The sequence below is a fragment of the Neophocaena asiaeorientalis genome, unplaced genomic scaffold (assembly GCF_003031525.2).
Source record: "Neophocaena asiaeorientalis asiaeorientalis breed wild unplaced genomic scaffold, Neophocaena_asiaeorientalis_V1.1 scaffold398, whole genome shotgun sequence".
In the NCBI taxonomy this organism is placed as follows: Eukaryota; Metazoa; Chordata; class Mammalia; order Artiodactyla; family Phocoenidae; genus Neophocaena; species Neophocaena asiaeorientalis.
The window spans coordinates 486,188-513,004 of NW_020173416.1; the positions used below are offsets into that span (position 1 = coordinate 486,188).

The window sequence follows — 26,817 nt, forward strand, 5'->3', positions numbered from 1 at the left end:
TCACTGAAACCTGTCACATTTTTGTAAAGTGCATACGTACGTGATTGAACAAGATTCTAGACTCAGAACTGAAGAGTCCTGCAAACTCTGGGCATCTTTTCTTCAGCCTCTCATTCCATCAACCGTTACATTCCACTCATCCACCTCTGACTCGGGAAGACACTGACGTTGAATTCAATTGCCCACTTTTTGTTTGTTTTCGTTTTTAGAGGTGGTGACAAAAGCAACTGGTACAAGACCAGTTTTTCTGCTGCTGAAAGTGGCAGAAGAGCTTTCCATCCTCCCCGCTGGGGCGGCTGCTTACGAAGGTTCTGCACGTCTTCTTTCCCTCCTTTCTCTTTTGCTCCAGCGTAGGAACCAGGACCTGAACTCCATCACGGTGCCTGCCACTTCCTGAGAGGCCCTCACGTGCCACTGAGGCACCTTCTCTGTAAGCCTTAAAACATCCCTTTAAGACTGTTCTGATCTCATTTGACAGACGCATAAACCGAGGCTCAGTGAGCTCGGAGCCATGTGTCGAGCATCGTAAGGCTGCTGCCGCCCAGGAGCCCTCAGCTCTGACTAGTGCGTGCGTTTACCGTTTGTCCCCCCGCCCCCGCACCGACCCAGACTACGAGCTCCTGCAGAGCAGGGACGGTGTGTCCTCTGTTCACCCTGCAGCCCCAGGCCCAGAAGAGCGTGGGCCTCATGGGAGGAGCCCAGCAAGATCTGTGGAATGAACATGTGAAGAATGAGGAACTCCAAAGCTCGCGTCCTTTCACGGTACACCGCAGCCTCGACACACGCTCGTGTGAGCGCGGGCGCACACACAAGTGCACGAGTGGCGGCTGAGTTACTGTGCGTGTTGTTAGTTTGGTTCACTGTTAAAAATAAAGAATCCTTCCACCTGACCCTCCAGGAGAGAACAGAGTGTGTGCCAGGATGCTACAGGCAAATGTTTGATAAAATACGTGGATAAAAGTCTCAGCATCCAAACACCGCAGTGTGGTACTTTCTTTGCTGCCCTGAATAAGCCTTCAAGGCTAGGACACCTTTATTATTCTTTCTGTTGACTCATGACCCCTCCCTCTGCGGGCCTGAAAGGCTCCCAGAAAGGGAATGATGGATTTTTCCAGCTCGAGGAAGCGACAGGGGTTCTGTGAATGCTGCCCCTCTGATCCCCTCTTCTGTTTGCTTCTCTCCAGCGCAATGACATCCTGAAAATTGGTTTCCCACTGGATGTGCCTTCCGGATAACTGCCCGTGTCCTAAGGCAGGGTGGGTGTCCACCCTCCAAAAGCTCTCCATCTACCATCCCGGCTGAGGAAGCCTAAGGCTATAGTCACGGAAGTGAACTCCGATATCTCCCCTGTGGTCCTGGCCCGCTCAGAGGTTCCCTAGAGAGAGGCGGAGGCAGAGACCGTGGACCTCCACTGAGCCTGGGCCGTGGCCAGGGGAGGGCGTGGGGGAAATTCTGCTTTAGTTCCTCATAAGCAAATGCTGGGAAAATGCAGGGCTGACTCTCTTTCCTTTCTCTGGCCTTCTATCTGATTCCGGCTCTTTGCAAGATGTACAGGATGGCCAGAGTATACTTTATAATTGTCATGTGCAAGGAAAACACTGCATATTTATTCTGTACATATTTGCGACAAAACAGAGAATGAAAGAATACAGAAAGTAAGAGAAGGCCTTTCTAAGGACCCAGTGCAACAACTGCGTTTTAACGAAGAGGAGCCTGAGAGTCAGAGAAGGAGAGGATTGCCCAGCATTGCCCGCGGTCACAGGCAGCCAGAACCGCTCCTCCGCACACGTGTGCCAAGCCACCTGCCTCAGGGGCACCAAGGCCAGCCTGGGTCTTCCTCAGCGCAGCAGAGCTCCTGGCGTCATCGCGACGTCGTGGAGCTGCTACGTTACTTTGTCAAGCCTCAGCTTGTCTTCGTTTTTCTTGTTTTTGACTAAAATCCTAACTTAAGCCACTAATCATCTAGTACTACCTACCACAGAAGCCTACAACTGTCTTACCAGTTAGAATTACTCATTCTAACCCACTTGATTTTTCTTTGTGAAATAAAAAGAAAAAAATGGAAATAGTTTTAAAAAAGAAAGAAGTCTTCTGTATCAGGATCACCACAAGAAAATTAGTTTATCCTCCTTTTCTCTCTAGTAATTATCTATATGCAAATATATTTCCACAATCAATCCTGTGACACTTGTACCTACCTTTCTCATATGTTGAGAATTCTAAAAAACGATTTTCACACAGTTTTCATTCCTAAAAAGGTTAATGGGGCTTCCCTGGTGGCGCAGTGGTTGAGAGTCCACCTGCCGATGGAGGGGACACGGGTTCGTGCCCCGGTCCGGGAGGATCCCACATGCCGCGGAGCGGCTGGGCCCGTGAGCCATGGCCGCTGGGCCTGTGCGTCCGGAGCCTGTGCTCCGCAACGGGAGAGGCCACGACAGTGAGAGGCCCGCGTACCACAAAAAAAAAAAAAAAAATTTAATGGCTGCAAAGTAGTCTATTGAACAAGTTTTTTCACTTCCCCTGCTAAAAATAGCTGTTTATAATCATTTGATATTATTGAAACACTACAAGTGAATGGTTTTTACATATATCCTTTCTTCATTTGAATTATCTCCTTAAAATAAATTATTAGGAGAGGTATAACTGGGGTCTTATGGGATGTCATGTATCCCCCCAAATTCATATATTGAAGTCTTACCCCCCAATACATGAAAATGTGACTGTATTTGGAGACAGAGCCTTTAAACAGGTCAATAAGGTTTAATGAGTCATCTGGGTGAATCCTAATCCAGTTTCATTGGTGTCTTTATGAGAAGAGAAGATGACACACACATAAACCCAAAGGCAACCACATGTGGACACAGGGGGAAAGCAACCATCTACAAGTCACGGAGAGAGGCCTCAGAAGAAATCAATCCCCCTGACACCTTGATCTTGGCCTCTGGGCCTCCAGGATTGCAAGAAAACAAATTTCTAGTGTGTGAGTTGCCCAGTCTGTGGTACTTTGTTATGGCAGCCTGAGCAGACCAATACATGGGGCAAAGCATCGGAAACCATTTTCGGCTGAGGATGTGAGAGCAGTGCAGTCACACAGTGACGTGGACTGTCCAGCTCACAGGGGTGCTATCAGGGGAGGAGTGTGTCAGTTCCACTGCAAACTTCTCAGCTTTGGATGTTATTGTTTTGAAAAGAAACTCATTTTGCTAATTTAGGAGATATGCATAGGTACCTCAAAGATGATTTTATTTTAATTTGTTTATTTGCAAGAATGAATTTTTTCCATATATTTCCTGTCATTTTTATTTTTTCTTGTGGGAAGGATCAAATCCTTTGCTCATTAACTGGAGTTTCAACATCATTTTCCACATGTGAAGGAGTTCTTTGTATAACTTAAACATTAAATTTGATTTTGGTTATTGATATAATGGACATTCTAATCTGTTGTTGGCAATTCTGTTTTGGTTATTTGTTGTCTTGTAGAAGCTTTACATTTTTATATCATAGGAAAGGATCTGTTCCTTTGTGATCCTTTTCCTATTGCTTTAAAGCTTGGAAGCTATACTGGCTTGAAGGATCTGATATGTATGCGTGTATGTGTATGTTTGTGTGGGTGTGTGTATATATACATATACATATATATAATTTTCTGATTTTAAAAATATCTTAACTATTTAATTGGTCGGGAATCACTTTGGTGTATGGTCTGGGGAAAATCAACATCCCTGACGACAGCTGGATTGGTGCTTTTTTTTTTTTTAACATCTTTATTGGCGTATAATTGCTTTACAATGGTGTGTTAGTTTCTGCTTTATAACAAAGTGAATCAGGTATACATATACATATGTTCCCATATCTCTTCCCTCTTGCGTCTCCCTCCCTCCCACCCTCCCTATCCCACCCCTCTAGGTGGTCACAAAGCACCGAGCTGATCTCCCTGTGCTATGCGGCTGCTTCCAACTAGCTATCTATTTTACGTTTGGTAGTGTATATATATCCATGCCACTCTCTCGCTTTGTCACAGCTTACCCTTCCCCCTCCCCATATCTTCAAGTCCGTTCTCTAGTAGGTCTGTGTCTTTATTCCTGTCTTACCCCTAGGTTCTTCATGACATTTTTTTTTCTTAAATTCCACTGGTAGGAGCATTTAATCCATTTACATTTAAGGTAATTATCTATTTGTATGTTCCTATTCCCATTTTCTTAATTGTGTTGGGTCTGTTATTGTAGGTCTTTTCCTTCTCTTGTGTTTCTTGCCTAGAGAAGATCCTTTAGCATTTGTTGTAAAGCTGGTTTGATGGTGCTGAACTCTCTCAGCTTTTGCTTGTCTGTAAAGGTTTTAATTTCTCCATCAAATCTGAATGAGATCCTTGCTGGGTAGAGTAATCTTGGTTGTAGGTTTTTCTCCTTCATCACTTTAAATATGTCATGCCAGTCCCTTCTGGCTTGCAGAGTTTCTGCTGAAAGATCAGCTGTTAACCTTATGGGCATTCCCTTGTGTATTATTTGTTGTTTTTCCCTTGCTGCTTTTAATATGTTTTCTTTGTATTTAGTTTTTGACAGTTTGATTAATATGTGTCTTGGCGTGTTTCTCCTTGGATTTATCCTGTATGGAACTCTCTGTGCTTCCTGGACTTGATTAACTATTTCCTTTCCCATATTAGGGAAGTTTTCAACTATAATCTCTTCAAATATTTTCTCAGTCCCTTTCTTTTTCTCTTCTTCTTCTGGGACCCCTATAATTCGAATGTTGGTGTGTTTAATGTTGTCCCAGAGGTCTCTGAGACTGTCCTCAGTTCTTTTCATTCTTTTTTCTTTATTCTGCTCTGCGGTAGTTATTTCCACTATTTTATGTTCCAGGTCACTTATCCGTTCTTCTGTCTCAGTTATTCTGCTATTGATCCCATCTAGAGAATTTTTAATTTCATTTATTGTGTTGTTCATTGTTGCTTGTTTCATCTTTAGTTCTTCTAGGTCCTTGTTAAATGTTTCTTGCATTTGCTCTCTTCTATTTCCAAGATTTTGGATCGTCTTTACTATCATTACTCTGAATTCTTTTTCAGGTAGACTGCCTATGTCCTCTTCATTTGTTAGGTCTGGTGGGTTTTTATCTTGCTCCTTCATCTGCTGTATGTTTTTCCGTCTTCTCATTTTGCTTATCTTACTGTGTTTGGGGTCTCCTTTTTGCAGGCTGCAGGTTCGTAGTTCCTGTTGTTTTTGGTGTCTGTCCCCAGTGGTTAAGGTTGGTTCAGTGGGTTGTGTAGGCTTCCTGGTGGAGGGGACTAGTGCCTATGTTCTGGTGAATGAGGCTGGATCTTGTCTTTCTGGTGGGCAGATCCACCTCTGGTGGTGTGTTTTGGGGTGTCTGTGGACTTATTATGATTTCAGGCAGCCTCTCTGCTAATGGGTGGGGTTGTGTTCCTGTCTTGCTAGTTGTTTGGCATAGGGTGTCCAGCACTGTAGCTTGCTGGTCGTTGAGTGAAGCTTGGTCTTGGTGTTGGGATGGAGATCTCTTGGAGATTTTCACCGTTTGATATTACGTGGAGCTGGGAGGCCTCTTGTGGACCAGTGTCCTGAAGTTGGCTCTCCCACCTCAGAGGCACAGCACTGACTCCTGTCTGCAGCACCAAGAGCCTTTCATCCACACGGCAGGCGAGTGGCTAGGAAAGCGGAGGGTGCCGGCAGGGACTGCTTTCACGGGAGTGGAGCTTCGGCAGGTAACTGCCCCGAGCTCTGGGGCACACTCTCGCGGACTCCGTCTGCCGTGGGCCGCGTGGTGGTCAGGAGCGCGATGCCGGAGTTGGAGCGGCGCTGAGCCCGGTGCTCGCCCTCACCCGTCTGCCCGACTGGGTTGTGTCACTGCCTGGGCTCCCGGCCGCTCCTGGATTGGTGCTTTAAGGGCTTGAGGAAGAAAATATATTTGGTCACTTTTGGAGTCAGTTGGATGTTTGAAATAAATATGTCAGAAGTCCAGGAGGATTAGCTGATTTAATTCCTCTGATCAAATAATTCTGAATTAGAGTGCGATGTTGTCATCTTGTGAAGAGAAAGCAGACAGGCTTTTGGGTGAGAGACCAGTTTCCAATCCTGGCTTTTTAGCTACACAGATGTATGACCTTGTTAAGGATAATCTCTCCAGGCCCCAGTTTCCACATGTGAAATACAGACAACAGACAGAGGTTGAGATAATCTATGTTTTTAACTGCCTAGCACAATGCCTGGTGTAGAGTTCAAGTTCAGTAAATGGCTGGAGTTATTACAGTCAAACAAATCAGGAATAAAGCACAGAAGAAGAAAGAGGCCTTACATATATCATACAATGAGTAAAAGGCTTGCCTTCTCTGTCAGTGATTTTTTTTTTTTTGGTCGGTGATTAATTTTTGAGAATAAATGAAACTTTGCAGATCTTGGAGAAAAAAACTTATTAAAGCACGAAACACTACTGTCTTCCAAGCCATTAAAATGTTAACTGCTTAATTCCTGTTTCAACAATAGGTAATGAACCTTCTCTGAATTAAATCTTTGATTTTATGGATCTGTACGAAGCTAAGAGTAATTAGACTAAGGAGAGAAGCTGAAATCCCAGTAGCCCAATGCATGCAGGACCTCATTTCAATTACTTTAAAGAAGTCTATTTAATATTATTTCACTGTTTACTTTAGGGAAGGATATTTGTCTCACTGTTACATATCCTATTACTAATAAAAGTTATTAAATATATCAACTACAAGTGCAGAAAAATAAAAGGACAACAGAAGTGTATACTTGGAATAAGAAAAATGCCTGCCGGTAACTTTTTGTTTTCTCTATCTATTTGCATGACATTCAGACTCCATCTCTCGGCACACCATCAGCTCCACTCCTGGCACGGGATTTAGTAGCATACACACCTCTTCTAAAGCCAAAATTAGGACAATGCTCTGACTGAGGATCTAACAATGGGAGAGAATCTTTGAAGATTCAAGCTTGGTCACCTCTACGACCCATTCTGGGGCCCTGAGTTTGGCTAGTTCCAAACTTTGTACTTGCCCCCTTTCTACTTTGCTTAATTCCTTGTGTTATTATTTCATATGTCAATCTCCTGATGAGATAATTCCTCTATACAGAGGGATGTGTATTTTATTTCGTCTTTACAAATGTCTTACCCATTCCTCACTCCGGCACACAGTACCAGCCTATGCACAATGGTGCTTTATATGTCTGTTCACACTAAGTAAGGCAGCCACCCATCAGAGCTGTCTAGAAATCTAATAGGTTAGCCCATAGGGAGTGAGCTGCCTGTCGCTAGAGGCAACCAGCTGAGACGATTGGGAGAGATTCTGTTGCAGAGCTTCCTTCACGGAGAAGACCAACTACCAGCTGAGGATGAAGGAAGATGGGTGAAAGCAACACGTCTAGGTATGTACAAGTTAAAATGGTATTTAGAAATAAGTAGATATGCCCAAAATTCTGAGAAAAAGAGCCTGGTACTAAAAGAGACAAAAGAACAGTGATTGTAAAAATAGGTCAGTTTCGTACAGAATGGACTTGAGGACACGGGGAGGGGGAAGGGTAAGCTGGGACGAAGTGAGAGTGGCATGGACATATATACACTACCAAATGTAAAATAGCTAGCGGGAAGCAGCCGCAGAGCACAGGGAGATCAGCTCGGTGCTTTGTGACCACCTAGAGGGGTGGCATAGGGAGGGTGGGAGGGAGACGCAAGAGGGAGGGGATACGGGGATATTTGTGTACATATAGCTGATTCACTTTGTTATACAGCAGAAACTAACACACCATTGTAAAGCAGTTATACTCCAATAAAGATGTTAAAAAAAATAGATCAGTGTAATGGCAATTGGTATCTGTAAGAGATACAGGAAAACACTCACTTGATCCTTCTTTGCATGACTGGATCGCTTCAGCAAGCTGGGACGAAGTGAGAGTGGCATGGACATATATACACTACCAAATGTAAAATAGCTAGCGGGAAGCAGCCGCAGAGCACAGGGAGATCAGCTCGGTGCTTTGTGACCACCTAGAGGGGTGGCATAGGGAGGGTGGGAGGGAGACGCAAGAGGGAGGGGATACGGGGATATTTGTGTACATATAGCTGATTCACTTTGTTATACAGCAGAAACTAACACACCATTGTAAAGCAGTTATACTCCAATAAAGATGTTAAAAAAAATAGATCAGTGTAATGGCAATTGGTATCTGTAAGAGATACAGGAAAACACTCACTTGATCCTTCTTTGCATGACTGGATCGCTTCAGCCTAACCTGGTTTGGATACGCTTAGAAGAAAACCAGCTGACATAAGGGCCAAAACAAAAGAAGGGCTTTGCAGACACCAAACAGGGTTGTTAGGAGCCCAGCCCAAGGTCCCTGTTATCACAGCACGCCGAGGCTGTGGGGGACATGTGTGAGCCTGACTTCAACGCGAGAAGGCAATATTACGGGAGCGCTACAGCGGGGGACAGATGCTCACCAGGGACGTCCTTGTTGGAAATATGGATTGAGTTAAAGGGGGAACAAAGAAAGGAAGGTTTCCCGGTTTTATATACATGTTGGCCCTTGAACAACGTGGGTCTGAACTGTGCTGGGCCACTTACACGTGGATTTTTTTTCAGTAGGAAATACTACAGCACTGCACAGTCCCTCGTTGGTTGAATCCACGGGTGTGGAGGAACCTCAGATGTGGATTCAGAGGCGCCTCGGATACAGAGGGCCAAGCCTAACTTACACGTGGCTTAACCCCTATGCTGTTCAAGGGTCGACTGTAAACATGTTAATCCAAGCATGCTTTTCTGAGAATCTTTAAAGCTCTCCCTCCAACCTAGACGCTGGTCACTGCGAGTAATGTTGGTAGGTTCCAGTACCTTCATGGCAAAATTAAAGGAGATAAGAATTTAATAATTTATTAAAACCATGAAGGACTGTGTTGTGGAAACAATTGCACCAGGCAGAACTGAGATCCACATGTTCAAGATAAAGGCTGCAGGCTTCATTCTAGAGGTGCTCTCTTACGAGGGCTTTCAGAGCACAGCACGGAGCACCCAGGGAGTGGTCAGCTCCCCACCCCTAGCCGGGCTGGACCAGGGCCCAGTGACTTAGTGGATTTGGAAAAGGAAGCCCTGTACCGGGCAAGCTGTCAAGCTAGCTCTGTGCTGCTCTTTTCAGTGCTGATATTATATGGTTCAAGATGCTTTCAGCAAGTTCACTACCCCGTGGAGACAACCCTTTTCCAGTATCAGAGAGCCCACTAAGTTAGGTCAAAAGAAGCGGCGTGGTCAAGTACAGGCTCTGAACACTGGATCCGGGGTTTCAATTTCAGGTCAGGCTACTTACTAGCCGTATGACCTCTGAGGCTCAGTGTTTTCATCTGCGAAACTAGAATGGTATCTTTCCAGAGGATTATTAAAAAGGGACGGTCAGGATGTTCCTATTATAACACCTGGCACAGTTGGTACTGGAAGACAGTTATTACTAGCATCAGGGAGAAACACTTAATTAGGTGCCAAAGGTCTTAAACCCTTCCATGAATGATTCTTTTAATAGGCACATTGTCCAGGACAGTCCCTGCGATGTGGCGTCCGGGCAGAGGCACTGAGCATAACTAAAAAGGACGACGTAGTGAAGAGCAGAAGCCACCACACGTCCGGAATTATGAACCGGGAAATGTTTCAGTCTGTGAAGCTATTGTAAATACACATCTGCTTACTTTGATGGAATGAGTCAAGAGACTTCCACCTGGTAGAAAGTATCCAGGGATGAGATTCAAACTCACCAGCAATGAATATACTTCTTGGAGAGAAGAAGGTTTTGAAGGTGAGCTCTAAATCTCACCAAGGCTGATGGAGAGGGTGATCTGGCAGTCAGGACCACACCAGAGTTTTAATTATTCACCAGTGACATAATCTCTAAGAAGGCCTTTCTATTTCTGGCCTAGGAAAGAAGCTGTTGGCCATTTGTAAGGACATGCCAAACAACAGAGGCTTGCAATTTCAGAAAAGTTTAGAGAAAGAAGTGAGCACCGCTATTGGCAGAGAAGCTGGTATAATCTCTGGCATCAGCATTAAGTACCATCCTTTTAAATGTAAACACCTATAAAGCTGTCAGTATCTTATAACAAATAGCAGAATTATACAAGCTATCAGCAAGCAAGTGGAGGCGTTTTCTGCCTGGATCCACGCACTGTGCAGGAACAATTGCCCATCAGAGGAGTTCCTCTGACAGATGTTTTTTGCTTTTGTTGTTTTTTTCAATGTCAACAGGAATTACCGTCAACAACCAAAAGGGCAGAAACAAGTTACTGATGAACTCAGCCCTCCGCCCCCACAGTAATGGACAGAGTGAATAGCAAAATAAACACAAAAAAAGAAAGCCAACATTTCATATTTTTCACTGTAATACCAAGTATGATTTAAAATAGCTTGACAGGAGCCCTGCAAAAAGGCCCAATGAAACTCTTCCCTTAGAAAAGTATAACATGACTTTTTAATGGTGCTGGGAGAGCAAGGATAAATTACAGTAATTTCTTTTCATTTATATCGCACTCTTGAAACGACAAAATTACAGAGATGGAGAACAGATTAGCAGCTGCCACTGGCTGCTGGGTGGGTGGGGGAGGGAGGGGCTGGCTGCGGCTATAAGGGGTGGCCTGGGGGTCCTTGTGATGGAGCTGCTCTGGGTCCTCACTGCAGTCACATGAATCTCCAAGGGACAATACTGCGTAGAACTTTATGCACAGACACACACACACACACACACACACACACACACACACACACGAGGGCACATAAAACTGTGAAATCCAAATCAGGTCCGGAGATTGTATCACCGTCAACGTCTTGGTGATAATTATACTATAGTCATGCGAGATGTTACCACTTGGGGAAACTGGGTGAAGGGTACACAAAATCTTGCTGTTATTTTCTACAACCGAATGCGAACTTAAAACTATCTCAAAATAAAAAGTTAAAAAATGTTCAAAAACTGGAAAACTCTGCAACACTTTATTTCCCTGGAGGATGCAAAAGCTTCCATGAACACACCTGAAGGTCACAGATGGGCCAGCCTAATGTGAGTCCTCAACTTAGTGCAGAGAAGTTACAGGTCAGTGTCGTCACTGAATTCCTAAAAGTACGGGTCTCAGTGGTAGGTAAGTGACTCGCCTCAGCGGTTTACACGTCTGGCTTTGATTTTCGCGCCTGAAGGCCAGAGGTTTTGGGTGCTCTCATCACAGCCCTAGCACACTGCTGCACGTCAAACGCGCAGATCAAAGTGTTACATGGAGGGAAACCAGTGCCGTTTAAAAATGACTTGGGTGATGCAACATTCCCACTTGATTTCTTATTTTGATGGTGTGTGCACGTGTGCGTGTGCACATGCGTGTATGCAGGCGTGTGTGTCAGGCAGCAGGGCTGGTTCACGGTTAGGGAGCCCCCCTTCTAGTGGCAGTTCTGATGCATTTGAGATAAAGAATCTTTAAAATGAAAACTGAGACGCTCGCCTATGGGATTCAGGAGTGTGTCAGGAATGCCCTACACAGGACGAATGGGGAACGGCAACGTTTAATACATCACTGTTTTATGCTCAAAGAGGCCCATGGCAAGTTTTAGTGGGAAGACCTGAGCAGAGATATGAATACGTTAAACGGTGGTGAGGGAAAAAAGACACTGAAAGTATGCAGCCTGATTTTCTCCAGTTTTCCCTTCTTCCCGATGTCTTGGATTTGCAATTAAAAATCAGCTAAGAAAAAAAAAATCCCACTGCAGTTCTTAGTTTCTTGTAAATTCCCAACATTATGCAACTTTTATTTCAGCACAGAGAAACAGGGAGGTTACCACTGGACAAGTCCCCTCAATTCCCTACTTCTGTCTAGTTTCTAGAAAGGCCCTTGTCATGCTCAACTATCAGTGATAACGAAGCTTTTTTTTTTTTTTCCTGTACGCGGGCCTCTCACCATTGTGGCCTCTCCCGTTGCGGAGCACAGGCTCCAGACGCGCAGGCTCAGAGGCCATGGCTCACGGGCCCAGCCGCTCCGCGGCATGTGGGATCTTCCCGGACCGGGGCACGAACCCGTGTCCCCTGCATCGGCAGGCGGACTCTCAACCACTGCGCCACCAGGGAAGCCCCACGAAGGGTATTTTTATCAACACAAAATCTTTAGAGAAACTTTACATTTTTTTGAAAATATATCTAAATGAATAAAGGCACTAGGTTTTTCTCATTTTGTTCATTATTACTGTTTCCAAATGCAATTATGTTCTGCTTTCTGCATCCTTTGTCATTAACAAAATTGTACATCCATGACATCTGTTCATCAATCTCTTCACTGCACCACTGCTCTAGGATCCTTCTGCCCTCTCTGGTCCCTAAAAGACATCCTCTTGTATTTTTGTTAAAGCACACACATACACGCTTCAAATGAAAGAATGATCGTCCTGCAGAAGGGTTTCAGTAAGGATAATACAATGCAAATTCATTAAACACAACCCTGAGCTATCTAATCCTAAAGTGTAAAATTTAAAAAGGGAAGTGAAAGTTTCTTCCTTAATCATGATAACAAGGCAACAGCCTTGAGGGAGGACTCTCCAGCCTTGACACTAGGCCCCCATTCCTCAAACTAGGAGGGGCTTCAGTGGTGGTGTCGGCTGCCAGAGGAAACACGAGCTTGAGATTCCCGACGGTGCCAGGAAACATGACTCTTTCTCACCTTTTATTAGTAGATAACCAAACACATGCAGGCACAGAAAACCTGCTTGATGCTAGGAGCTCCTCGACCAAGATTTCAAGTGGCAAGGACTAGTCCGCTAGCCCCAGGCTGCTTTGACATTTTCTTGAGACTAATACACGGCTTCTCTAGAGAAAATGCTTCATGATCTGGATTTGTATTCTTGGCACCTAAACCCAGAGTGTGGTTCATGGGAGGATTTAGTGAATGTTTGTGAAATAGACAAATATCTACTGCTTAGACAAACAGAAACAGCTATTGTGGTCAGAGTGGAGACAAAATAGTCCTGAGTAAATCACGGATGTTCTTGATGAGAATGGCATTACTAATTCATTTCTCTGAAACATAAGAAAGAAATTCCGCAGGGAGCACCTTAGCAATGGCGGTGATGTGGTCCAGGGCCATGGCGTGCAGATGCTCGTCTCGGCTCTCGAGGAGAAGCTTCAGAGATGGAAGCAGCAGGGCCTGGTGCTGCAGCAGCGAGCACAGCTCCTTCACACCCTGGAAGCACAAGGGCAACTTTGTGAGTGAGAAGAAAAGGGAGTGCATCGAAGCGCTGGCATGATTCTGCTTGTGTCTTTCCACACCTTTTCCTATGAGTGTGTGTGTCTGTCTGTGTCTGTACAAAATGCACACATGGGACCACGCTGATTTAGTGTTTGATACCTGTTTCACTCACTTCACCATCTATTCATAAAATCTCTCCAAGTATCAGATATTCACCTACAACGTTGCTATTTTAATGGCTGCATAGGATCCCGATGGATGGATATAGGACTGGAATTTATTTTCCTAAATTCTCAGAGCTCTAGTTTCCGCCCAAGTAAAACAGAGGTAAACTGTATCTACTCTGCAGTGTGGTGTGTGTGTGTGTGTGTGTAAGTATTAGTGAATAATAATGTACAATGCTCAGCATATACTAGACGCTTAACAATAAAAACTATTGCCAATTGTTAAAATTATCAAAAATATCTAGTTATCACCCACTGTAACAAAGGAAATCAGCAATTTGCATATTTTAAAACCTGTTTATAGTTAATGTCAATGTAAACTGGATGCGTGATATACTTAAGATGCTCCATCTTCATAAAAACTACCTGTGGTCCAGAAAAATGAAAATGGATTTAGATCGTCACAGACATATTTGCATTTTATTCGCGGCCCTTTTTTTATGCTGGCTGAACCTGCCATCAGAGAGCAGGCTTTTCTATAAGATAACAAACGATAATCTTTCACAACAAAAGTATAAAAGCATAGAAAATAAATTTTCAGGCTATTCGTCCCTGCTGAGTTACACGTTCCCTCGGTGTCCTGACTTTAGCTGTAACGTGAAGAACAGAACACTTGGACCAGAGACCGGACAAAGAGCGCAACCTCATTATGTAAAGCGAGGGCTGTTTTTGAAAGAACTGGGGGTCACCGCCCTGTGTGGGACGACCTTCCTCTTGTGCTACTCCAACAGGAGCACATCGGAGGAGGAAAACTCAAATGCATGACATTTTCATAATTCCTTTACGTTACTATAAAGAGTAGATAAAAGAAGGCTGACATAAAGAAGCCCCGCTTAAAGCTTGGGATAAAGGTCTCTTTGGAATTCCACTCACTGTCTTTTATTAGCTTGCCCCCAGCAGGCCACTGCTGGAAATCAGGCTGTGCCCCCCAAACCCGTGTGAGAATGATCAATATCGGCTGGGTAACAGCTCTGTAAAATGTGTACTTCAAACACGGATTCTCATTCAGGAAAGTGCTCTGCATGCCTTAAGGCACGTACCGCATACAGAGGCCTCTCACCCAGCATCGGGGCCAAAGAGAAATGCGGATTTTTAATCTGGGATGCCAATACCTGCAGAAAACACTTGGGAAGACGCAATATAAACCCCCGTGCGTGACAGTCCAGCCCAGCCGCCACGCACCAACCTGCTTCCTCCGCCCTCCTCCCTGTAGCCTTACGGCCTCGCCCTCCCACCCCGCACAGTCCTCTGAGAGCAGCGCCTGCACGGGAGACCTCCCTCTCACCACAGGATGCTCTGAGCTGCGCTGCCCAGCAGGGCAGCTGTGGGCCACGTGGGGCTTGTGAGCATTTGAGATGTGGCTAGTGCAACTGAGAAACTGCATTTTAAGTTTTATTCAATTTCACTTAAGCTTGATTTTCATACCCACGTGTGGCCCACGGCTGCCACAGTGGAGGGCGCAGCTGAGAGTGTGAGGCTCTCACGGACCTCTGGGTCTTTGCACACGACGTAACCTCTGCTGTCTCTCTCTCTTTGATTAACCCCTACTCATCGTTAGGTCTCAGCTTACAAAGGCACAAGAAAATTCCATTCCCTGCGATGGTACCTCTGATGTCCCAGGTTTGGCGCTCCTACATTCTGGCTATACGTCGTTGAATATTTCCTACGTTATCTGTCATCTTGTATTATCGTAATCATTCATTTGTCTATCTGCCTCACTTGAGGGCAAGGAGGTTTTTCCTTCTCTGTTCCAAACTTGCTTAGTACATACTGTACCCCAAATTATTTGTATTCTCTCTCTTAACTCTCATATATGCTTATTCAATAAGTTATCAGTAATTGGTAAATAGGTATTTCTCAGTAATTTATGATATTTGGAAGAAGCATATCACTTGGCTGATCTCAGCTTTGATGAAAAATTTATGGAAATGACCTATACACCCCTTGAGCAGGCATAATGGCTAGATATCCCACAGCCAGACAAGGACACCCAGGAATGGAAGAATTCATTTTATGAGAGCTACTGAGTGCTTTTTATCTCTTAGCTAACAGTTACTGGCTAAATACTTACTTGTAATTAAGGACTATACTATATTCACCAGGTATTTCCCCCTGTGTTACAAGAGGACAGTTTATTAGGATGTTTATAAAGGGATTTGGGGAGCTGCAGGAAAGGTCAAAGTAGCAAAGGGAACCACAAAACACCTTATATGGTACGTTCGCAGCTCAAACCTGTCTGGCCATCAGGACACAGAACAACAATGAGAGGCCTTGAATGCAGAGGAGCAGGTGGGCTGGGGCCCAGAGCCAGGCCAGAACCCTGGGCGCCGGTCCTCCCTGTGGACTGAGGTTTATGGTGATGCCCTGGGCCCTGTGGCTGACGGTCGTCAGAGCGGGACCGGTCCACCAGCGGTCCTTCTGTCCTCACGCGACCCTCCCACTGGGCCTGGGGTATCCAGCACCTAAACGTGTGGCAGGGCCCGCAGCAAGAGCGTGGAGCACAAGGTGTGCACGGGTGGGTGTCATCGATTCAAAAAACCGAGCACTTGACGTCCTCAGGAGTGCCTCAGCCGTGAGAGAGAACAGTCACACTAAGACTGAGAAGCCGGGGTCAGCTGGGCTCCCTCGTGAGCTGGGGGGCGGGCTCCCACACACCCGCCGCAGTGTCTGCCATGCTAGTTCCTGCTATGCCTCTGCAGGGACCCTCGGGGGCAGCCACAAGTAGATGGAACTTGGGATTTTACATCTAAATGCCAGGAACTTGTTTTATGCCAAGTTGCTAATTTCTGGTTCTACAGATACCCCACTCCTGAGGATGCTGCACGCGTTGCCATGGACAGAAGCTGAGAGGAGGATATGTTAACTTTCAAGACCGTGGGACACATGACCTGTAAGAAACAGTGATTTTATCTTTCTCTAATATTTTCCATCAGCAAAACCATCATGGCCATAAGTAAACAAGTACCATGAGCAACAGCAGGAGATCGTGAAAAGAGCCACAAAGAAAAAGAATCTCTACATATGGGAACTTGGTAGGAGGATGGGAAATGGGGATGAAGGATAAAGTAAGCCCCTTTAAGTCCCGTCAGAGATAATCAGGCAAACGCATCTCACACACCGGGCAGTAGGGCAACCAAAGGTACTGGAGGAAAAAGAAGTGAGTCATGGATAATTTTACTGCCACAGTGATATTAAATCTCATGGAAGTCTGAACTGAGACTATGTAGATTCCAAATGCGGTAAAATAAACTTAACAAGACATTTCCATTTTATGATAATACTGTTCCTTCTTTTGAAACAATTCTGATTCACATTTGAGCAAATTTAGTGATTAATAAAAATAGTACACGACATTTGCAGAGTTCCTTCAATCATGGCATCCTAAGAAAAAAAATCTACATATGTACCCAATTAAAACACAGAAGGTAGCAAAACAGAAATGAAGAAAAGTCACTGTGGCAACAGAGCTCTTGATGATGATCTTTCAAATCATCAAACTGGAACAGAGAAGCGATAATGACCCACTTCAAAATGGAGCTCAATCCAGTACCTTACTCCTCACCCCAAGAGAACGATGGACTCATGAGAGGCGGCGAACTAAGTGCTACGGATGAAGAAGTGAAGAGACAGCCTCAGGTCACGCTCCTCCCAGGACCGGGGACCTCACAGAACAGTCGAAACAAGAGTCCCCGCTGAGGTCATGTGGTCTAACCCCTTGTTTCAGAGATGAGAAAGTGGAGGTCCAGAGATCCTAAGTAATGTTTTCCTAACCTAGATTCAATAGAACTGACAGTAGGACACTTCTGGTGTTTGGTCCTAATCTAACAATGCTTGATCTTAGCTTAGCTTATGTTAAGGCAGAGATGAAACCCATGTTATTTACTTACCCTGGTTGGGGGTAAGACAGCGTGTTGAGCCCCCACTCTCTGCAGTTGCTGAATCCTGCCTTGGGTGAAACAGAGATGCTACAGCCATGGTTCCTACCCTCCAGGTGCTCACAATATAGCAGAGCCGATCACAGGTATATAAGCATCTGACACAAGCAAATCACAGGCTACTGGAGGAAGGGGAAGTTATCTTTGGTGCTGGTACTTTAAATATTTTATAGAATAATTTTGTCATTCTGGTGGTCGAAGACGTCTTTAAATGGACACAGTATTTTAAATTCAATCAAAAAACACTTAGCCAGTCCTTCATTCAGAAAACAATTCATTAAACTGCACTCATAAAGAGAATATTTTCCTTGAGTGATTACAATGAAGATTCAAAGAATCCTATTTACAATTTTATTTTCAAGTTCATCTGCTATGTGGTAGAAACTCAAAAACCAATTAATCAGTTTAGTGCCATTATCCAAAGGCTTAAATTTAAGACATGTGAATTGCTCAAACAATACATTGCTGAGGTCAGATCCACAGCAGGGGCTGCAGTTAATACGTGCTTATTTTAGAATGTACAAATTTACATATATATTACACAAATATCTCTGGGACACATATTATAGGATCAAATAGAGAACAAGGTCAACATGGAGGTGGCTGAGTTTTTATCACGTTTACAGAGAATAAATATTGTGGTTATGCAATCTTATTACAATGATGTCAAAAAAGTATGTGAAAATCAGAGTGGCTGGTTACCTGCCGAGGAGTGCTAAGGTAGCTGCTATGTTACCAACTGGCCTGCAAGACACTTGAGCTACCGAGACCTCTTAGAACAGAAACGTGCGTTAGACATAAAAGGGCACCCAAAAAAACCAGAAATCTGGGTTCTACTCTGGGACTTGTAAAAGGAAAACTGCTTCAGAGCTCTAACAAAGAGTAAATGACCTCAAAGAATCCTTTTAGCCCTGCTTTTCTTCATTTGATCGGTCACAAATTACGGGCTTTACTTTACCTACCGATAACTTAAGCTAAATGTTCCCCAAGTACAGTCACTGGTATTGTTTATACCAAGGAGCTGGGAAATGGAAAGGGATATCCCCCAGGAAAGCCACTTGAAATACCCACTCACCTCTGCAGGGAGCATCTGTTCGGTGTTATATAAAGAGCGGCAGATTTTCAAAACTTCATTCCCCAGCCCTTCCTTGTTCTCCACCGTACATCTGGTTAGCATCACTGTAGCCAGTCTCACCCATGGATTATTGGTTATGCTGGTTCGAAGGGAGAAAAATGCAAGGCATGGGAAACGACGAAACTTATAACAATTGTGATAAGAAATTTTAAAATAGAAAAGAAATCCCACTTTTTCAAGTCAAATGCTTTTGGCAAATTGCAGTCATAAGCTGCATGATGTGTTCCTTCACGTCTATCTTGGAGAAAAGACACCAGCCCACAGAGGGGAAAGAGCTTGCTGTGGTATGGACAAGTGCCCCAGCAGCATGGAGCCAGTGGGTGGACGCCAACCAGTACAGACTGCTTTGAAGCCCAGCAACTCGGGCTGACACTCCGGCTCCCTGACTGCTTGCGCGAGTCACAGAAGTGACTTATACACGCTCAGCCTAGTTGTATTGTTCTGGGGAGGCCACCCAACCTTTCCGGGCCTTGGTTCTTCTCACGGCGAAAAGGCAATTTAATGTTTTCCGGGCAGGCTTGCGTTGCTTAATGAATGGCGTTGCCACCGTGAAGTACCGCTCTCAGTAGCAGGCACATCTTACTATTTATTCTCTTATTTCTGAGACACAAAAGCACAGAAGTTTGCCTTTTGTTTCCCTTCTCTGGCAGCCGCTACCTTGACTTCATAAAAACATCACGATTTATATTTCAAGAGACAAGTGAAAGGTACATTCATTCTGGGGTACTGATTTTACTTACAACATTTTAAAATAATTTTACTCTTTATTAAGAGTCTGTTGTCTCATTAGCACAGCACTAGCTTCTAGCCACCGAACACCAAAGGATGGTCCCTCCCTGGAAAGAATTTCATTCCTTGTGCCTGAGAAAAACATCAAGTGCAACAACAAGGGGACTCAGAATACTAGCCTTTGGCAAAGCCTTTGTGTCTCAGCTCAGACTAACAACTCATGAGGACAACGAATGCTGCTTATTTCAAGGTACAAACAAAGCTCAGGGAGCATCTGGTTGATGGGTGAGTCTTCGTACACTAGAGGACTCGCCCTCTGCTTTCTTCTTTAAAGTCTGGATTCAGTTCTCCTGGGGTTTTCCCTAACAGGCCACCTCCCTGAAGCAGAACTGCACAGTGCATCCCAGTGGCTTTTACAACAACCATCAAAACATATTGTCCAGTGTGTACAGGTCAATCCCAAACTCCCCAACTTTCCCTTCCCCCTACCCTTCCCCCCTAGTAACCATAAGTTTGTTCTCCCAGTCTGTGAGTCTGTTTCTGTTTTGTAAATAAGTTCATCTGCACCATTTCTTTTTAGATTTGCACTGCTGTATTTAAAATGGAGAACCAGCAAGGACCTACTGTAGAGCACAGGGAACTCTGCTCAGTATCATGTAACAACCTAAATGGGAAAAGAATTTGAAAAAGGATACACGTTTAACTGGATCATTTTTCTGTATGCCTAAAACTATCACAACACTGTTAATCAACTATACTCCAATATAAAATAAAAAGTTAAAAAAATGTATTTTACACCAGCCAGCTGTGATACACTGGAGGAAAACTACGGATCTTCCCTAATGCCAATCTATTATGCTTTCCATACATGTTCTGACAAGGGACTAAAACCAAAACTCCTAAGTTGGTACCAGTAAATTAGCGGTCATGTGGATCAAGCAAAGTTCTTGAAAGTCAAAGGTTTGACTTTACCATGTTGACCGGCAACATTCAGTCATCGCCACACTACCCCTCCCTCCCCGCTCCCCACGCTCCCCTCCCCTTTTCTGGTTGCTTTGGAAGTGCTGGAGTCATACGTTGGATTGTCTGGGGGAAAAAAAGTATTCCCAAGTACTTTTAAGGACCCGTTTTAAGTGTTCCCTCATACGTTCTCCTGTGCTAAAACACCAGTTTGAGCCAGGAAAGAAGCAGAAATGGACTTTATTTGACTTATTATTAAGTCAAATATGTATGTATAACTGGTTATCGCTTAGGTAGAGGAGACACAGCTGGTAAGAGGGTTAAGTGGACTCTGGTAATGCTTGGTTCTGATGCTAATGATTTCATAAAGGAAGTCTGTAAACACAGGTTACTAGCAGCTAACACATTTCACACAGGACTACAAAAGCAAGAACATATGTTTGAAAATGAGTACCTTTTTGTCTACAAATGCATTAAATGTTTAAATGCAGTAAGTGTTTTAAGTAAAGCCGAGTTTGCTTCTTGTGGGGAAGTGAGTGCTTTGCAATGGTCAGTGTTCCCAAAGTAAAAGAAACTGTAGAACCACAGTTAACTAATCTACCAGAAGTATCATACTTTCAATTTGAAAAATTCTCTTTAGACTCAGAGATCCATTTTGAGTGTATGAAGAAATCTATAATTCAACTCTCATGATCTTCTAAAAAAGGGAAGCATTACTGACAATGTAATCAGTGGGTCCCACATCTATTTCCCATTATCATCTCCTAGGAGCTGTTTAGAAACTGAGCCCCAGGCCCTGGTACCGAGAGTTGGACTCGGAGAGCCAAGCATGGGACTCTGTTTTTAACAAGCACCCTCAGGACCTGAGGCAGCTCTGCCAAGATAATTGGGAACCAAATGGAAATGCTGTTTCAAGGTACTGTCACAAGTGAAACTAAAGCTTTTATGATGTGGGAACTTGCACTGCACGGTTTCACAGAGTGAAGGTAAGAACCTATGCTCAAGCGCAGACGTCAGCACGCCATCGCTGCCACAGATGCTTGAGATCTAAGAGACGCTTCTCGCCTTTCTGAAAACACTTGGTTAAAAAAACAAACCAAACCAAAATGCCCGCCTCCTTGGTTTGCTTCAGGAATTCCTAACGGTCTCGTCTGAGGGTGAAGGTAAAGGGGCTTGCCCAGATGTTCCTTAGCACTCCTAAGCTGCTCATGGAATCATTTCGAGAAAACATCCTTCTGCGTACATCTGAGGTGTGGAGACATGTACTGGTCTGGGCGCACAAAGTGCTGGCTGACGCGGGCAGAGCAAGGTGAGTCCCGGCCGCCGAGACATTCACAACAAAAGCGCGGATGCTCTCGTTTTTTGCCAGAGGAGCAGCAGTTCCTGACAGACAGCATATGTGCTCAGAGGAAATCTGGCCACTTCTTCCAAAGGACTCCTTGGCCAGCAGCACAGGGACTGTGCGACTACCGGGGCAGCTCTAGTGGTGGCTGCAACCTCAGCCTGACACAGAGGATCAGCACGGGCTGTGGAGGTTCCAGCAGCTGTTGGAACTCTGTCTCCTCCGTCTCAGGGCCAAGCGCTGCCGGAAGCTGTTTAACTTCTGAGCTTCCATGTGCTCATCCGTAAAATTCGATAACATCACCTTCCCGTGTAGCTTTGCTGTGTGACTTGACAGTGTATGCCAACTGCACATACACTGTGTTCTCAATAAATGGAAATTATCAATTTATTCCCCATGGATTCTCAAGTTAGCATCGTAAGCCGTGTTAAAAGAGCGTCAAAACATGTCCTGGTGAAAATACTGGCACAAAATTATTTTGCTGACATCCTAAATCAGATGTTATTATCAAGCACTGTCTATTTCTGAATAAAATATTTGGCTTTAGGGGTAAGGAGAAATGGAAAGAAACTGTGATATTTCAAGAAAAACAATTGTAATTTCATCTAAAGGTTTATACTGATTTTATATATTTCTTTCACTGGCTCTTCTGAAGGTAGTGATTTTTTAAACCTAGAGTCTAGACAAATAGAAGTCTACTTTTATGTTAATACTCACGTATATTCCCGTTTCACAGGCGGCCAAGCCTGCAGGAGCAAAACCAGGTGCTGGAACTCGACCTCTCGGTGACTGGCCTCCAGGAGCTCCAGAAAGAGTGAGTAGCGCTTCTCTTCATCCTCCGTGTCAGTTACGTCCACCTGGAAGGCGGAACACACACTTGAAACCCACAGCAAAGGCCACGGAATTGCTGTCCGGAAAAATTCAAATTTGATTATTTTGATTAAATGCTCTTTCGGAAACTTTTACAGTGTGTCAAGGGGAAATTCAACAACATCTCCCCCACCCCCACTCCCCCCAAAACCTTCAAAAGCTCTACGTTTTACCCAACTTCAAACATCTATGTTACAAATTGCTTAGAACGAAGTCACAGGAAGGTTCTTAACATTCTTTAGCAAAATAAATTCAAACAAGTGGACTTCCATAGAACTGGCTTATTGGCATTCAATGTATGTTATGTTAAAATACTGAACTGTTCCATGTGAACTTATAATAGTTCACCATACTCGATGTTAGCCAATGTTTTTAGTTTAAATTATCCTGCATTGCTAATTTTCATTTTAGAATGAGTATCGCTAAATCTTCACATTGTCTAGAAAATTTCTCTAATTTGAAAGGAAAGATTTTACTAAAGTACGTTTGACATGGAACTTTTTTTTTGCTATAAATCAAAATAAAGTAAAATAACTTTTATTCACATCTCCATTTCTAGTGCAAAAGAAGTCTATCAACTAAAAATACTAATTTTTCCTCTCATTGAATAACCAAATGATACTTCTTTTACATTGAGGCAGTCCTCAAGGAAGTCATACCTCCAACACCTCTGTGAATAAAATGTTTGCTTTTTTTTTAAGTTAGAAAGCAGTTTTAAATATAAAAGTAAGCCAAAAGCTGGTTCTCTTGTTTCCTAGCCTCTCCCAACATAGACTCTCTATATTTGTACTCAGATGATGATACTCTGAAAGAATAATGAGAACAGATGGTTACCTATATATTTGCTAAATTGTCTATACTAATGCATGTTTCCAAAACATTTGATTTAATGGTCACCCTGGCTCTGACCCCAGCAGTCACCTGAAAAAGTTATACCATGAATTCTGCATTTTCACAAAAGTTGATTTGCACAATGAAATTATTGGTAATTACCATGTGGAGTCTTCCTCACACAGTGACCATTCAGATCCTTCCAAACCTGACTTAAAGCCCCATGTCATTCTTCCACAGAATAATAACCCAAAAGCTTTTTCTTGTTTTTAAGATAATTTTATAATACAGTAAGTTAGCTGATCCTTCCAACAGTTTTGTATGGAGAACTGCACAGGTATTTTTAACCTCAATCTACAGATGAAGAAACAGGCTTATCTGTCCTGGTAACATGGCTAGCAAGCAGCAGAGCTGATATATAATTATACTCAGATCAGGATGTTCTGAAGCTAGAGGACTCAGTAAGCTAGAGAAGCTCTGAATTATTTAAATTAGTAGTCTAATTGGGAGTTGGGCAATATTTTCTTGCCTATTTATAAAGAAAGGTTTAAAAAAAACCAAAACCCTCTCAAACTCAAGACATCCATCTGTCATTATCTGACCTCACCACCTTCAATTCCTCTCCAGCCTCGGGGCCTCCCAGGCGCTCTGTGCATTCATCACTCCCGCTTCCACCTGGGGAACTTGGATCTGCTTCCTCCGCCTGGCACATTCTTTCTTCAGATACCTGCATGGCTCATTCTCTCATTTCTTTCAAATCTCTCAAATGTCACTTTTTGAGGGAACACACTGCGTAACTACCCCCCCCCAAAGTAGCATATTCCCCCACCCCTATCTACCTCCCTCACCTTTATTTTCCTTCTTAGCACTTACAAGTACGTGACATATTGCATATTTGTTTGAGAAAACAGAAACTTATTTGTTCACTGGTTTATCCCCACTACGTAAAATAATACCTGATATAGAGTAAATGCACCGTACTTATTTAGTGAATGGATGAAATAATGAATGGATACACAAATGAATGAAGATAATTTATTTATAAAATCTTGTAACGCAAAACTATATTAAATATTCATGGAGTTACCATAAATTTTTGGCTGTTCTTTTTTTATTGGAGATAGATGTAAGGTTTAAAAAAAAGATCCCACCAAAAGGAAATCACTAAAAAAGACCCAGAGGTAGCATGTGTATTGACATTATGTTTCAACCGATGATGCCTTGCGGTTAGCTATGCGATTTCAATAAAGTCCCTTGTTTTGAGTCTCATTTTTCCTCGTCTGAAAATTGGGCTCCAAAAATCCCTGATGTCCCAGAAGTTCTAAGGAGGTATCTGGAGGTCCGCAGCAGGGTAAATGGCTGCTTTCTTCTTTCTGAGTTATAATCTGAGTTTATTTGTAGAGAAGGTTTTGTGCTTGAAAAAATATTTTTTAAACAACTGAATGCTCTGTCTCCCAGCAGTGCCAATATTCCAGTTTCTTTAATTAACTGCAGTATAATTAATAACAAGATGATTCTCCCTCACATGAAATGCAGCCATATCATGAAAATGAAGAGATTAGGAAAAAGTGATTCATGTTTTCAATATCATTTAGATTTCTTTCTTTTCAGAAACTATAATAGCTTGTAAAGTTTTAGGGCATGAACTGTATCATAAGGGAAGGAAAGAGAAACTAGAAACTATAAATTAGATCTCTGTTTGTTTTTATATTAGTGTACCAATATTAGTTTCCATTTTAAAAAATGCGTTTGCTAATAAGTGTTTTGTACAATGCCTTTCTCACATGTACACAGAATTGTAAGAGTATGGCTTTGTCAGGAAACATTTTCTCCTGAATCCTCACTAATCATTTCAATTATTAGTAACTTATTTTTCAGAGCATTGACACCCATGTTTAAAATACAAATGTGAAAAATGTAGTAACTTAACACAATTATCCATTTTGTGTATGGACACTTGCATACTCCCTTGTTATCAAAAAGGATGTCAAATTGTTATTACTCAGCTCTTAAGAAAGCAGTTTTAAATTCTATTGCTGTAGCTACGAAAGCTTTACCTTATTTGAGAAGAAAATGGGCCTAAAAATGAACTTGAGCACATGTTTTTTTTTTTTTTAACACATGATAAAGAATATACTTTGTTGGATAATCATTATATACTCTGATATACAAGTGTTCATCTAGGACTTGTGTCCACATATTAAAATAACTAAATTTATCAAAACTTACCAAAATAACATAAGCTTATCTTGTTCATCATGTCTAAAAGCCTTTAAAAATAAATTCTGGTAACTAAAACTCAAAATGAATTTTTGTATCAAGAAATATAAAAGGTAAACATATACAAGGAACTTCCAGCTTGGACAAAATGGCTTTGACCCATTTTTTCCTACTCCTCTCTGCTAAGCACAACTATAAACTATGAAAATAATGAGACACCAGATGAGAACTCTTAAAGGTAGGAGAAAAGAAAGCAAACTAGTTTGGGACCCTAGGACTTGAGGAACAATGCAGCAGGAGGGTATCTTGTGTTCCTTCACCAACAGAAGGAAGACACTTAGACCCAGTGTTTCCTGACTCCTCACCTAGAAACAGAAGACATCCCAGGTAAGGTCATTTCTCAGAATTCCAGAAGGGAGAAAGAAAGTGGAGCTGAAAGAGTATTTTAAGAAATAATATCTAACAACTTCTCAAATTTGGTGGAAGATATGAATCTACAGGTTCAAGAAGCTGAGCTAACCCCAGAAAGGGTAAGTCCAAAGAAGTCCATTCCAAGACACAACCCAATTAAACTCTTGAAAACAAAAGACAAGGGAAAATATCTTGAAAGCAGCCAGAACAACACATTACCTAAGAAAGAACAACAATTTGAATAACAGGATTAATCATCTGAAACCATGGAGGCCAGAAAGAAGTGGCACAATATTCTTCAAGTGTTAAAAGAACTGTCAATTGAAAATTCTATATACAGAAAAACTACCCTTTAGGAAAAAAAAGGTAAATAAAAACATTTTCAGATAAGGAAAACTAAAAGACTCTGTTACCAACAGCCCTCATCTTAACGACTAGCTAAAGGAAGCTCTTCAAACAGAAAGGAAATGATAGAAGAAGGAACTTTGGAACATCAGAAGGAAGAATGTAGAATACAAAAAGCAGAAATATGGGTAAATACAATAGACTATCCTTTTTTATATAAATTTTCTAAATTCTATTTGATGATTAAAGCAAAGATTATAACACCAACTGATAATCAAGGCAATGATATTTAAAAGCAGAAAGGTAAAGTGGCCCAAACAGAAGTGATAGTTCCACATTATACTCCAAGACAAGGAAGTCCACTCCTACCACTCTTATTTAGCATCATACTAGGAGCTCTAGCCACTGCAATAAGGCAAGAAAAATAAATAAAAGGCATACATATTAGAAAGAAAAAAATAAAATTCTATTTGCAGATAACATGGTTGTCTACATAGAAAATTCAAGAGATCTATTAAAAAAAAAACCCTAGTACTAATGAATGAGTCAGCAAAGGCACAGGACAAAATCAAAACAGAAAAATCAACCTCATTT

The 26,817-nt window shown here is 42.8% G+C and overlaps 1 protein-coding gene across 2 annotated transcripts in view; it reads right to left on the reverse strand.

Annotated features, from left to right (window-relative positions):
• The window catches only part of NBAS (NBAS subunit of NRZ tethering complex), a 332,635-nt gene that overhangs the window by 1,871 nt on the left and 303,947 nt on the right, over nucleotides 1-26,817 (reverse strand). For both annotated transcript variants that reach the window (XM_024747243.1, XM_024747242.1), the window contains 3 exons: nucleotides 22,264-22,403; nucleotides 18,456-18,594; nucleotides 13,087-13,215 (listed from right to left, as the gene is read on the reverse strand). In XM_024747243.1, the coding sequence (XP_024603011.1) occupies nucleotides 13,087-13,215; nucleotides 18,456-18,594; nucleotides 22,264-22,403 (408 nt within the window). The remainder of the gene's footprint in view (nucleotides 1-13,086; nucleotides 13,216-18,455; nucleotides 18,595-22,263; nucleotides 22,404-26,817) is intronic.